This window comes from Montipora capricornis, chromosome 3 (genome assembly GCF_036669925.1).
Source record: "Montipora capricornis isolate CH-2021 chromosome 3, ASM3666992v2, whole genome shotgun sequence".
Lineage (NCBI taxonomy): Eukaryota > Metazoa > Cnidaria > Anthozoa > Scleractinia > Acroporidae > Montipora > Montipora capricornis.
This window is the reverse complement of record NC_090885.1, coordinates 27,797,514-27,810,013: the sequence shown is the minus strand read 5'-3', so window position 1 is coordinate 27,810,013 and position 12,500 is coordinate 27,797,514. Positions and strand designations below refer to the sequence as shown.

The window sequence follows — 12,500 nt, the reverse complement described above, 5'->3', positions numbered from 1 at the left end:
GACCCTGCACTGTGCAAGTAGAATCGCTGGAACACAAGTGTATTCTAAAGCGAAAAGTCTAGATCGGACTCTTGAAAAGGAAATTCTTACAACTGACAAGATACCTAAGGGAGATAAAGCTAAAAGATCCCCTCGATATTGTAAAACAATGCGCCAATTTTCATCGAGTTCAGGAAAACAGCTGTGCTCGAATCGCGCGGTATTAAGTCACTTATGAAATGCTCGAAAAGTCGAATTTGAATGCGGCAGTCGTGTAATAACTGCCAACTTAACGAGCGTCCGTTACACACGATTTTGTAATGTAAACATTCTCCAGTCTGAAGAGACATTGTAATTTGCAAGTTCTTCTTTACATGAAATTAACAGGAATCGTTGCCAATTACCTAACGATTGATTTGACATTTGTAACCTTGAGTAGAATAAGTACCGTATTTTTTGATAAGGTTTTTGAGATAACACCGCCGACAAGTGGATACTTGATTAGCCTTTATTTTCGTATTTACAGCTCTCAATGAAACAAATAACAATGACAAAGCATGGTATAATGAAAAAGTCGATCAGTTTCTGTCACCGATATTGGATGAATATGTTTTTTAATTACCAAAATTTATAGTGGGCACGAACACATGAGAACACGTAAACATGACGCAAAAACTGGTTGCTCCAAAATCAATGACCCTTTGTACATTAAAGGCGGGCAGACACGAGAGGTCATGTTGCAGGAGCATGTTGCAGCGACACAAAAAAGGTGTGTATTGATTAAATTTGCTTAAAGGAGACTTTGTCGGGTAATTATGGGACGTTCCATCGTGTGAGTGGAAATCGCTATTCAGGCTCCACATTTTGGGTCTCATCTCAGGCCTCCTGACGAGGTGGCGCCTATCTTAGCAAGGTCAAAGCGACAAGGTGTCGATGTTGTACTGGCCAAGCAACTTCCATACCGCTGCAGACCTTCCCTCAGGGAATACGTGGAAGTAACCTCCTCAGTCGACATCAAGGCAATCAGGGGCACCCAACGATAGTTCAAAACTATTTAAACATAGCGTTGTTAAACGTATTTTAGTATTTAAACGGTATATATAGGCATATTTTTATCCCCTAAAAATGTTTCATCTGTTCGGATTCCCTAGCTGAAAGTCTTGTGATCCCAAAATTATAGGGATCAAAACTTACCTTTTCGAAAATTTCAGCCAGAGAAAAGGCTTCCGAAAATTCTAAGTGACCTTTTTAGGGTAAAATTCCGTTAAGTTATGCATACGTATGCACGTGCATAAAACGACATTGATGTCGTCTTTATTTGAAAGAAACTGTTCCCTAGAGTAATATCATGTGGTCTGAAATGGGAAAACAAAATGTACAAGCTGAAGAGGTCTATTATCGGAAACGGACACGCCTTCACTTGCTTCATGTATATCTCAAATGCAAGTAGCAGGTAAATGACCTACGGTACTGTGAGTCTCTTCTGTGTCAGGAATTAAAGGAGACATTGACTCCAACCAGCTACCACCATGAATGGACACTCTCTGCAAGCGCCGCGACCAAGCCAACTACCAAACCAAGGCACCGAAGCCTTCAGAGCTGCCCACAGATACCCTCACCGGTTGTGCATTGGTGGAGTCTGAGAAAGGAAGGCTGACAGTTAACTGATTGAGTGGAGAGCCAGTGCCCATACCTGTGTTAGAGTAATTATCCCGCCAGTGTAAGAGGCGCTGTGAGATGCCAAATTGCACGTGCCTTGCAAATGGTTTTCAGTGCATGAACACGTGTAAACTGCAAAACTGTGACAACTGACGTGAGGACCCAACAGAGGCCATTGTCGACACTGACGACGACGATGATGATTAGACCAGTCAAGAAGAAACTAGCGATCATCCCGACTTGCATAAAGAAGAAATGGTATCCTAGTTAAAGACTTTACCGCTAGCTGGCCTTCTCAAGCTAGTAAAAAAGGAAATACGAGTAATGGCTTGCCGAGAAATAGTTATTTGTTAACAAAGCCAGAAGTATTTTTATTTCACCTATCAAATGCTACATAACCCGAAGCTCTGCTTGTTGAAGGCTGGAATACGACTAAAGCGATTCTTGTCACACGGTCGTAAAGAGTAACTGTAAAAAGAGGATAAAAAGGTAAGTCATGAATTGTAAAAAGACAGTAGGAAAGCCTTTTAAAAAAGTCACTTCGTTGCCATAGCAACCACAAAACAAACGCCTTTACAAAGGTATGTCGTGTTTAAAACAACCTTAAGCATTTATTGATCTTATTAAACCAGAACCTGTTCAAATTTTTCAGCATAAAACATTTAATGTTGCAATAGTGAATGAGGAGAAGAGAGATTCTATGACATTACTGATGTCATTTCATCTCGTGATTAACACAAGAAATCTAATTTATTTATTTATAAATAATATTTACAGGACGAACACTTACACTACTTACAATACTAATATTATACTTACATACATATATGTTGCACTGCTCATACTTACAGTATTTATACAAGCAAGCAGGACAAACACTTACACTACTTACAATACTAGCATTATAATTTTTTGTATTAATAATTTTTGTTTTTTTACTTACAAATCGCTTCCTCTACTTACACGACTGTACTTACATTATTTACATTAGAGTACTCGCGCTATTTACAAAACAATATTTTCACCACTGTACTTACCAATATGATACTTAAGTTACTTGCAAAACAATTGTTACACTACTTACAATGCAGTGATTACACTACGACAGATTAGGTGACAGCACCCATTTTTGTTATTCTTGACTTGACAACTTAGTAAACAACGCAATCACAAACACAACTGCAGGTTCTCGCCCACGCCTCGCATCACTCAATCTGTATTTATTGATGAAAAATTTATGTTTTTAAAACAGGACCATTTCTTTTTGAAAACATGCATGGAGTTATTAACTATCGCAATTTTGTTTTCGATTTGTAAAGTGTTGTAAACAAGCTGTTTATACATTTCAAAACTTGGTCGTGTTTCTTTCAGTTTACAGGTGTAAATATGATGTCTGGCGAGAAGTATCAGATGGTGTAGTAGTAAATTTTTTGATTCAGTAACTATACCAAGAAGTGTGGCCTCTGTGGGGACGAATCCTTCCGTGTTGGAAGTGTTGTGTGCTAACCATTGAGAAAAATCTTCCCAAAAGGATTTTGAGTATTTACACCTCAGGAATAAATGAGTTAGATTTTCAGTTTCTTCTCCGCAGAAAGTACAAAGATCAGACTGTTTCAATCCTATTTTGTAAAGATAATCGTTAGTCGCGATTCTTCGATGAAGAAGTTTGAATTGAAATTCTCTAAGTTTTGTTTCTTTGGTGCATTTAAAAGCCAGTAAATAGGTTTTTTCCCAATTAACTGTTGTGGTTTCGGCTGTTACTATATCTTTCATCCACTTGTCTTGGCTTTTTAGAGGAAGTGTGGCTTTTCTCTCAGTGACACCTTGGTACACCTTTCTGCAAGTATTTGTATCGGGAAGACGAGAAGCTGAAGTATCTTTTGAGCCAACGCTATCATCAATCAGTAAACACATTTTTTTATACTGTCTTATTGCTGAAATAACTTTAAAATACTCTAAATAGTTAGTCTTGACTTTAAATTTTTCAAAAATTCATCACAGAAAAAAAAACCGCCATCCTTATTGAGGACATCAACTCCCTTCTGTATGCCTGCATTAAACCACGATTGGTAAAAAAAAGGCTTTTTCTCGATCGTAATCAACGAATTGTGCCATATGAATGCCGACTCGAACTCTAGAAATCTTTACCTTTGACATGGCTATCATACAAAAAAGTAGGGAAAGAAAAGTTTCCAAAGAGGTATGGTAGCCTTTGTACCTAAGAGCGGTAAGAAATTCGACATTTTGGGGTCCTGGTCCTTCTTAGACTATTAGGGTCAAAATCACAACACTTGCACACACATGAAAATGTTGCGGATACATGTTTCAGGGATATGTTGCAGCGACATGTCCACGCCGACGACACGTGTCCCATGAAGTTTAACATTTCTAAAAGTATCAGTTTACACCAGGGGACATGTCGCTGCAACATATCCCTAAAACATGTACCAGCAACATTTTCATGTGTGTGAACATGTTGTGATTTTGTCCTTACTACATGTAGCCTCAGTCTGCACTACACAAACGTTTTTTCGCTGCAACATGTCGCTGCAACATGACCCCTCGTGTCTGCCCACCTTAAAATTACCGCTGTTAGAAGATGATTCTTTAGTGAGTTGTGGGCGGAATTCGCCAAGCTTATCCTCAGTGCGAACGATGCCGACGGAAAAGAGTTTCCAATGCCTCTCTTAGAACAAACAGTTAATTTAGAACATGCTGGCATTCTTCATCAAAATTGTTAGGACACTTTGAACAGCTTTCCCCCATACAGGCAGGTGGCTACTAGTTATCTCGCGACTATTGAGGCCACAACAGGGGGGAGGAGGGGGGGTCCTTGTTCTGTTGTTCCCGAAATTACTTCCAAACTTGTTCTCAGCCTTTTGGTCCCTAAAATGGTTTATGTTCCTTTGTTCCCTAAGATATTTTGTCTTTGTTCCCCTGTTCCCCAGTTTAAATTAGCCATTAATTCTCCCTTGCAAGAATACGGCTGGTCTGCAGTTTAACGTAAACGCTAGAAATGTGTTTATCTCAGAAACACGGTTTTTCTGTCTTTCCTTGATGAGTGATATTACGTCCTGATTAAAAATTAACCTAGGTCGGAGTTTATTTCTGAAAGAAATGTTGTTCAACGCTGATATTCGGCAAAATGTACATTAGAGGAAGTCAATCTTGAAAAACAAAAATAAGCAAAAGAAATTCTCACCCAAAAGCTGAAAAAAAGAAATCAAAGTTTACGCTTATCCTAGATTAAGTTAATTGTCTTTCAAACAACCGGGCCTACAATAGAGCGTTTTCACATGACGTCACGGCGGCCATGTTGGTGTTCCAAAACAAAGAAATGGCGGCCATATTGGTGTACCAAATTAATCCTCCGGGAATTATTTCATAACTTTTTAAGGATTAAACCACTGCAAAAACCGTGTACGATCAAAACTTGCTCTACGTTGGATCAAAATAGATCGTGACCACACCAAAAAAAACTTTAAGAATTGCAAATATACTGCAAAGGTTGGTCAAGACAACGTGAACATAGGCGTTGTTGCAATATTTCGGCTGGCCAACACCAGCCTTCTTCAGGTTTATTGACTGGATAAATGCTTGTTACAAGATCTTTATATTTACCAGAAATGAAATAAAAAGGCTACGTGATGTGTTAGATTAATAAAAAAGAAAATGCACTAAAAAGAGGAGAGAGAATAATACATGATAACAAGATGAAAAAGACAAACGAAAATTAAAAGGTAGCTAAACTAAATTACATTTCATCTCTTCTGTTAAGGCCTGCAGGCTCCAGTGTTTTTCCTTTGTGTATGAGGAATGCCTCACGAGCCTTTCTGATGGAGTCACGACTAGTGTGCAGTTGTTCGAGCGGTATAAGGATCATGTGATCCTCCGCGTGACCACTGGTCAGGAATTGTCGTGAAACCGCAGTGGGGGTATAACTACAAAAGGGGTTTATGTTCATTTAACGTGAGGCATTCCTCATACACAGAGGAAAAACACTGGAGTCTGCAGGCCTTAACAGAAGAGATGAAGTGTAATTTAGTTTAGCTACCTTTTAATTTTCTTTTGTTTTTTTCATCTTGTTATCATGTATTATTCTCTCTCCTCTTTTTTATGCATTTCCGTTTTTATAACACATCACGTAGCCTTTTTATGTCATTTCCGGTAAATATAAAGATCTTGTAACAAGCATTTATCCATTCAATAAACCTGAAGAAGGCTGGTGTTGGCCAGCCGAAATATTGCAACAACGCCTATGTTCACGTTGTCTTGACCAACCTTTGCAGTATATTTTCTATTTTCATGCAAATACTCTTTTGTTTCAGTAATCCAATATGACTGCTGGTCACGTGAGTGAAAACGCTCTATAGGTCGAAAAGGGATGCGAGACTAGACTCGCGTTTGCGTGATACAAATGGTATCCAAGTCCTAGCCTATCAGGGCTATCATACGAGGGAGCGCGATAACTTAACGTAGCGCCATTGAATGATGCGTGTCTTAAAGATGGTGTGTAAACGATGTGCTCCACTGACATACCAGGCACTGCAAAAATGATGGATATGTGTGGGAGGCCAAATATCTCCGAGAACATGTGCAATAAACTTGGCCCTAGAAAGTTTATATATTTTTCTTTTGTTCACAGGTAGATCAAGCCCAGACTCGCAAAACGATAGGGTAAAATTTTCCAAAAGTCGTTATAGGAAGTTCTGTCGACAATGCTGTCAAACCCCTCCGTAAGTTCAACCGAACACTGATTGTAGATTTTCTCCATCTTGACAAAGCTTTCAATGCAAAATGGGCAACATCATGTGTGCCTTCCATGTTCAATGTGCCAACAAACAACAACTGGGCAGAAAAGCATGCTACCAAGCAACTTTGTTCTCATGGTCTCTCTTCTTCTCTTCCCGAGAGAGAGCTAGGGAGAGAGAATGGCTGGGGCTGGTCAAGTACATTTGTCTCCCAGAAAAAATAAAATAAAACGAGAGGAGAGATATCTCGCTTTCAAATCTTTCTCCCTAATCCCAATTTTCTCCAAATAGAAGATCCGAACTCCAAGGCTTGAACTCGCAGGACTCGAACATGGGTATTAACAACCTTTTCACTTAACCACTAGACTGCCACATTGCTAACTGCCACGCAGAACAATATTTTTTTAATATGTCAATATTTTTTTCTTCCGAATGCCGCTGTAAACGTGTATTATCACCCGCTAAGAAATAAGTTTAAACAGGAAAAGATGTCGGTTACCAAACCTCAAGAGAAAGCTAACCATTTTTTTATAATTCAAGCAGTAGACTAAACCACTATTCAGCAATGATTTTATATATACTAATTCGTATTGGTAAATAATTGGTGCAATTTTCAGCCAGTTGATCTTTTGTAGGTAAGTGGACAAAAACAGTTCTTTCAAGGTGAGTGCTCCGGGTTCAAATCCTGTCCAGCCAGAATTGCAACTTTTACTTTTTTTCTTTTCATCTGCTATCACAAGTCCTGGTACAGAGTAATCTAAATTGAAGATAACAGTCAATCTAGAGAAAATTAGGAATTATCGATAATCGTCATTTCAGAGGTAGAGGATGGATTGTGTTCTTCCCCCCCTCCTCCCCCCCCCCCCCCCCCTCTCTCTCTCTCTCTCTCTCTCGCTCTCCCTCTATCGCTCCATGGGAAGAGAAGAAGAGAGATCCTGAGAACGAGGTCCTGACCATTAACAAAATGAAACCGACCTCGACTTGGTGAATGACTTTCACTAAGAAAACGGCAACTTAATTTTCACACAGAATACGACCGATTTAGCCTCAATGGTTTTTTAAGAACCAAAGTTGATCCACGCGGGCACCTCCTCTAGGAATGGCGTGAACACTCGTTTTCGCGGTTGATTTGCATCGTCTCCAAGGTGAAAATAAAGTTGCAAAAATCGTCGCAGTTAGATAACAACTCGATCCAGACCATACGAATGCGCTGCACTGCTCTACTAACTGAGCTATCAAGCCCGTTGGGAGCTGGGGCCCGTTTCTCGAAAGTCCCGAAACTTTACGGGCTTTTTCGGGTGTCACAGTTCCCTTTGTATCCCAAGAAAGGAGAGGATTTAAGTCTTCAAACTTTCTTTTGTTACCTTGAAAATGTTAAAAGATTGGCTTTCCAAAACAAGCTGTTTGCAGTCTCACAAATGGTTTTTAGGGACTTTCGAGAAACGGGCCCCTGGTCTATTGGCTAAAGTGGAAAATACCATAATACTCTTAATTTTTCCTCCCAGAATTTGGATAAGCAATGTTTTTGTTTTCTCTTGGGACCATTGTAAGTCCCAAGAGAAACAGGAAACAATGCTTATGCAAAATTTGGGGGGACAAACAAAGAGTATTACGGTATTTTCCGACTCGACCAATTGCAAGTTAGAGTTATAAGAAATGACAATCTCGACCCGAGAGCTCTTCTCTTTTGCACATGACTGAGGGAGAGAAAAGCTCTGGGGAGGCCTGAAACAAAGTGTCTTCGAATTCTCATTGGTTTTAGTGAAGAACAATGAAAAGCGTCTCTGATTGGTGCATTCATGTTAGCACGAGGAGTGAGCAGGCGCCGTAAGGTTCAAATAACCAATTTATGGTTATACGAAAGCTTCGGCGCATATTTTCCAACAAAGAGTTTTCCAGAGCCTCGGGTCATGGGCAGAAATTCATTGGTGACGAGAATGTAAGAGGTGAATGAAATGATTTTAGAATATATGAACTTCTCGTTTATATTTGACCTGCGACGGAATGGACATGTTAGAAAGATCATCGCCAGAGTTAGATAAGCAACTTCAGCACTTGCAAAGAAGTCTGAAAAAATTCAGGCTTGAACGAGGCTCGAACCCATTACAGTGCGATTGTACTGCACTGCTCTGCTCTACCAACTGAACTATCAAGTCAGCTGGGAGCTGGTCAATCGCGAGTTCAAGTTATTGGTTGCAACTGCTCAAGTTACTTCTTTCAAACGGATGATCTTCCTAACTTTCATTTCATGTTCATTCTCTATTCCCCCATTCCATAATGCAATACGTTATGGGGGGTTCATTACATAAGAACAATTAACAATTATTCACCGAGGTGAGGGTGAATAGTACTTTGATAATTACCTCCGAGTTAGCCAATTAGCGCGTACAGAGAGCACTATTCACTTGTGTGGTATATACTAATACAAGTTATTTACACTTGTGACTATATAATGCTTCCGTGAACTGGATAGTTATTGTTTAAATGCAAATAGCCCCTAAAATGAACTGTCTTATGGGAGTGGTGAAATTAGCGAATTCTGCAGGTCAAATAAATGAAATTTCAGATATTCTAAGTCACTTCTGCAAGATGGCGCACATGACAAAAAATTTGAAAAAGAAAGATACGAAAGTCTGCACAAAAAATGCTTCCTCCTTTACCACATTCAAAAGTACGCAAGAATAAAGGACTTTGCAGTAAGAGACATTTCAAGGGTAAACGGAGTCCAAATGAGGTCTTTTCGAGAGTTCTTAGATCCATACTTCAAGACAGGGCGGATCGTAACGACCGACTCGCAATCGCTCGTATCCCCTGCCCTCTTGCTCTTCCTCGGGCAAATACGCTATCTCCCTTGCACTTTGTGTACGGCCGAATAAACAAAACTTAGTCAGTTTTTGATGTCTTTGTCGACAGGTGCTGGTACAAAAATCACGAGAAATGCAGCAAGTGCGTTAACCAAGATGTGATGAAACACAATGTATCAAGACTTTTTCGTACATCGCACAATAAGGTGGAACGTGAACAACATCGTACTTTGGGAACTCGGAGAATGTGAAAATGCAAAACATACAAAAAGCTCTGAAAAAATTAAACATAAAGATTCGAGGTTGGAACAAATTTGGGAATACCGCCGAACCCTGCATGTTGATCGCTGTTTAACTGAAGAAGTGAAACAGCAAGCAGCTTAAACTTGTCTGCGTTATTACAGACGGTCGTATATACTTGCCAAAATAAGTCGGTTATCACGTATTCTAACCTACAATTAAAGGGGCTATGTCACGCAAAATGATGTAATTTCATGACACCCAGAACTGAGTAGAATAAAGCAATGCAATAACCACTTAAAAATGTTGAACAACATAAACGAAATACAGCAAAAGGAACGAAAGGCATGGGTGGACAAAAGTGGACAGGATTGAAACGGATTGCATTTGGGCAATCTTGAAAAATTTAGGCCAGACGTTTTTCAATTTTAAGGGCAAATCGCCTGGATAAAGGTGGTTTTGCTCATCTTGTTTGTGATGTAACAATAATGTTCTCACTAAAGAAATTCCACATTACCATTTTGCAGTTTTAAACGCGTGATTAACTAAAGATTTCCCCGAAACACATAGCCCCTTTAAGAAATATTCAGTCCCTTTCTATCTCATTAGGATTTGAGCAACTTAAATGAAAACGCAGCAACATCAAACGCAAGCGGCGATCACTAAACCCGACTCGTGAGTAATGAAACACACGAGTCCATTTGCTTATAGCTTTATTTTTTACACTTCAATTGACTTTGGGCGGCTTGCTCTGTACAGGTGAAAATCACAGTACGAAACCTCAGCAAGGGAAGATTCAATTGTTTTCTCCTTGTTTATATAGGTGCTAGAAACACTTCAGTCCAGCTATCCACGAATTGATATCCTGAAATTTATGGATGAGGATGGTCATCTCTCCTTGGCCTGTAAAAAAAATAAACAATAAATAAATAAATAAATAAATGAGCCAAGGATACAACACTACCTTGTCAGACTTTTCTCCGTGGGTGCAGCTCGCGGAGACACACTCAGTGAGCTTTGAAAGGCAAGTTAGTCAGAGTATACTCTCGCACCAGAGAGCCGGGTGAGAGCTGCGAAGCGGTGAAGACGAGTCGCGAAGCGGCGAGAAGAGAAAAACCTCTGGTTACCTTGGACTTATATCTCACTTTCATAAAGACGCCAGCTGTCAAGCGCGTCAAATTGAAAATTACAAAAAGGACCAATGGCAACTTAGCAATCACGCGTCCCCTCGGTATTACTAATCAAACGAACCAATCATATTGATTTGCGTGTTTGTGAAAATTTCAACCAATCTGAGCCCGAGGGTCAGATCCTGACCCTGGTGTGAAAGTGAGATTCAAGTACAAGATGTAACTCGTCTTCGTCGTCTTCGTCTTCTCGGCTCAAGAAAGACCTCAGGGGCCAAGGTAGTCAGAGTATAAAACAAAAAGAAAATATAGATATTGTTTTGCTCACTCTTATTCGAATAAAAATTGTTCTGCTTTAATTCGATTTGATTAGATTTCATTCCCAATCTCTCCAATTCTTGTCTTCCTAAATAAGCTTGAGACTTAATCAATGAAGTTACCTTCATTGTGGCCATATGGCTTTGCTGACAGAGTTTAATTCCCAAAAGATGACATTGTCCCGTCACCTAAAGCGAACACGATCTCTTATGGCTGAAACTTGAACACCTCGTTAAAACTCTGAATTGAACAGCAAAAAAGGTAGGCTCATTCTCGATGTTCGAACCTCTGATATTCATGGTCGACGAGATCAAAGAAAAACGAGCTAGTATCACAAAAGGACAGGTGATTGCACAAAGTATAGTTTGCCATGATACATTACAATGAAACACCGAGCAAAGGAACTGGGTTGATGCCAAGTCCACTCTCCTCAATGTTACCTTGGCGCTGCCTTTACAATGTTATCCACTCTCACGATCATTTCAGCAGCCTCTGCTGCTGAAATGAGAACTTGTTTTTTGACCTGGTAGGACTCCGTCACGCCCATTTCCTCCATGTCTCCGATACGACCGTTGTTCATGTCTGATAATCAAACGAACACAAAGTAAGAGAAAATCCCATTTGAATAGAAGATGTACTTTAATCAACAAACATCCTACGCATGATGATGATTGGCTTAAAAATAAACCAATCAGAGGCGACTTGCTCGCCCGTTGCATGAATTTCCCGTGTGCTCTGGTTGGCTAATTTTGTTTCTTGCGTTTGATTTGATTGGCCACCCTATTTGGGTTCGGTTTTGCAACACTTACCAAGTCCGTAAGTTTTCCTGCCTTCAGTATGAGCTGCTCGAAGTTTTGCGACTAAATCAGCACTGTCATAGCCGGCATTATCTGCTATAATGGTGGGCAGCTACGGAAATAATAGCAGTTGGAAAATAGCTGATGTCAAGGGCAAGACAGTACTTTTGGGGTCTTTTTATGATAGATAGATAGATAGATAGATAGATAGATAGATAGATAGATAGATAGATAGATAGATAGATAGATAGATAGATAGATAGATAGATAGATACCGTATTTGTCTTGCAACGCGGCAAAGTGAAAGTGCGCGCGTGCCTCAGATTATAGTTGCTCTTATAAAGAGGCGGCAACAGTTTTCTCAACTTGTGATTCGGGTCGTTCATTATGCTTTCAAACGTGCGCGTGCAAATGTTGTGATGATGCTCCGCAACCTTTGGTAAACTCATAAGCGCTAAAGCTTGCTGATATTCTATACCAGGACTCGCATTGCTCTTTTCTGAACGCGTTCCAATTCTTGCGAAAGGTAGGCTGGTAGCGCGTGATGAAAAACTGGCGCAGCATAGTCAATGACAGAGTGCACGTATGTAGTGTAAAAAAGGCATAGATCTTTCTGTGAAACACAAGCTTTTTGTAGTTGAACAAGAAAATAGCGCCTCTTAGCTGCCTTCTTTGTAATTTCCGTGCTGTGCACATTCCGTGATGTTCCGTGATATTCAACGGAATCCTCACAGAATAATAAAGAGGATCACTAAAACCAAATTTTCATGATCACAGAATACCCGACCATTATTGTCTCCTTGTGGAGGCATTCGTCTAAAAACG

General features: G+C 39.9%; 1 protein-coding gene and 1 long non-coding RNA gene across 2 annotated transcripts in view; one reads left to right on the top strand and one right to left on the bottom strand.

Annotated features, from left to right (window-relative positions):
• LOC138042751 (uncharacterized) overlaps positions 1–9,437 on the top strand; it is an 11,050-nt gene extending 1,613 nt beyond the window's left edge. Inside the window, exons 2-3 of the long non-coding RNA XR_011131077.1 lie at positions 6,284–6,374; positions 9,303–9,437. This is a non-coding gene — a long non-coding RNA (uncharacterized lncRNA). The remainder of the gene's footprint in view (positions 1–6,283; positions 6,375–9,302) is intronic.
• Positions 9,438–10,129: 692 nt separating this feature from the next.
• The window catches only part of LOC138042750 (T-complex protein 1 subunit beta-like), a 13,649-nt gene continuing 11,278 nt past the window's right edge, over positions 10,130–12,500 (bottom strand). The window contains exons 15-17 of the mRNA XM_068888739.1: positions 11,688–11,787; positions 11,319–11,460; positions 10,130–10,336 (exon numbers count right to left, since the gene is read on the bottom strand). Coding sequence (XP_068744840.1) covers positions 10,306–10,336; positions 11,319–11,460; positions 11,688–11,787 — 273 coding nt within the window. The 3' untranslated portion in view covers positions 10,130–10,305. The remainder of the gene's footprint in view (positions 10,337–11,318; positions 11,461–11,687; positions 11,788–12,500) is intronic.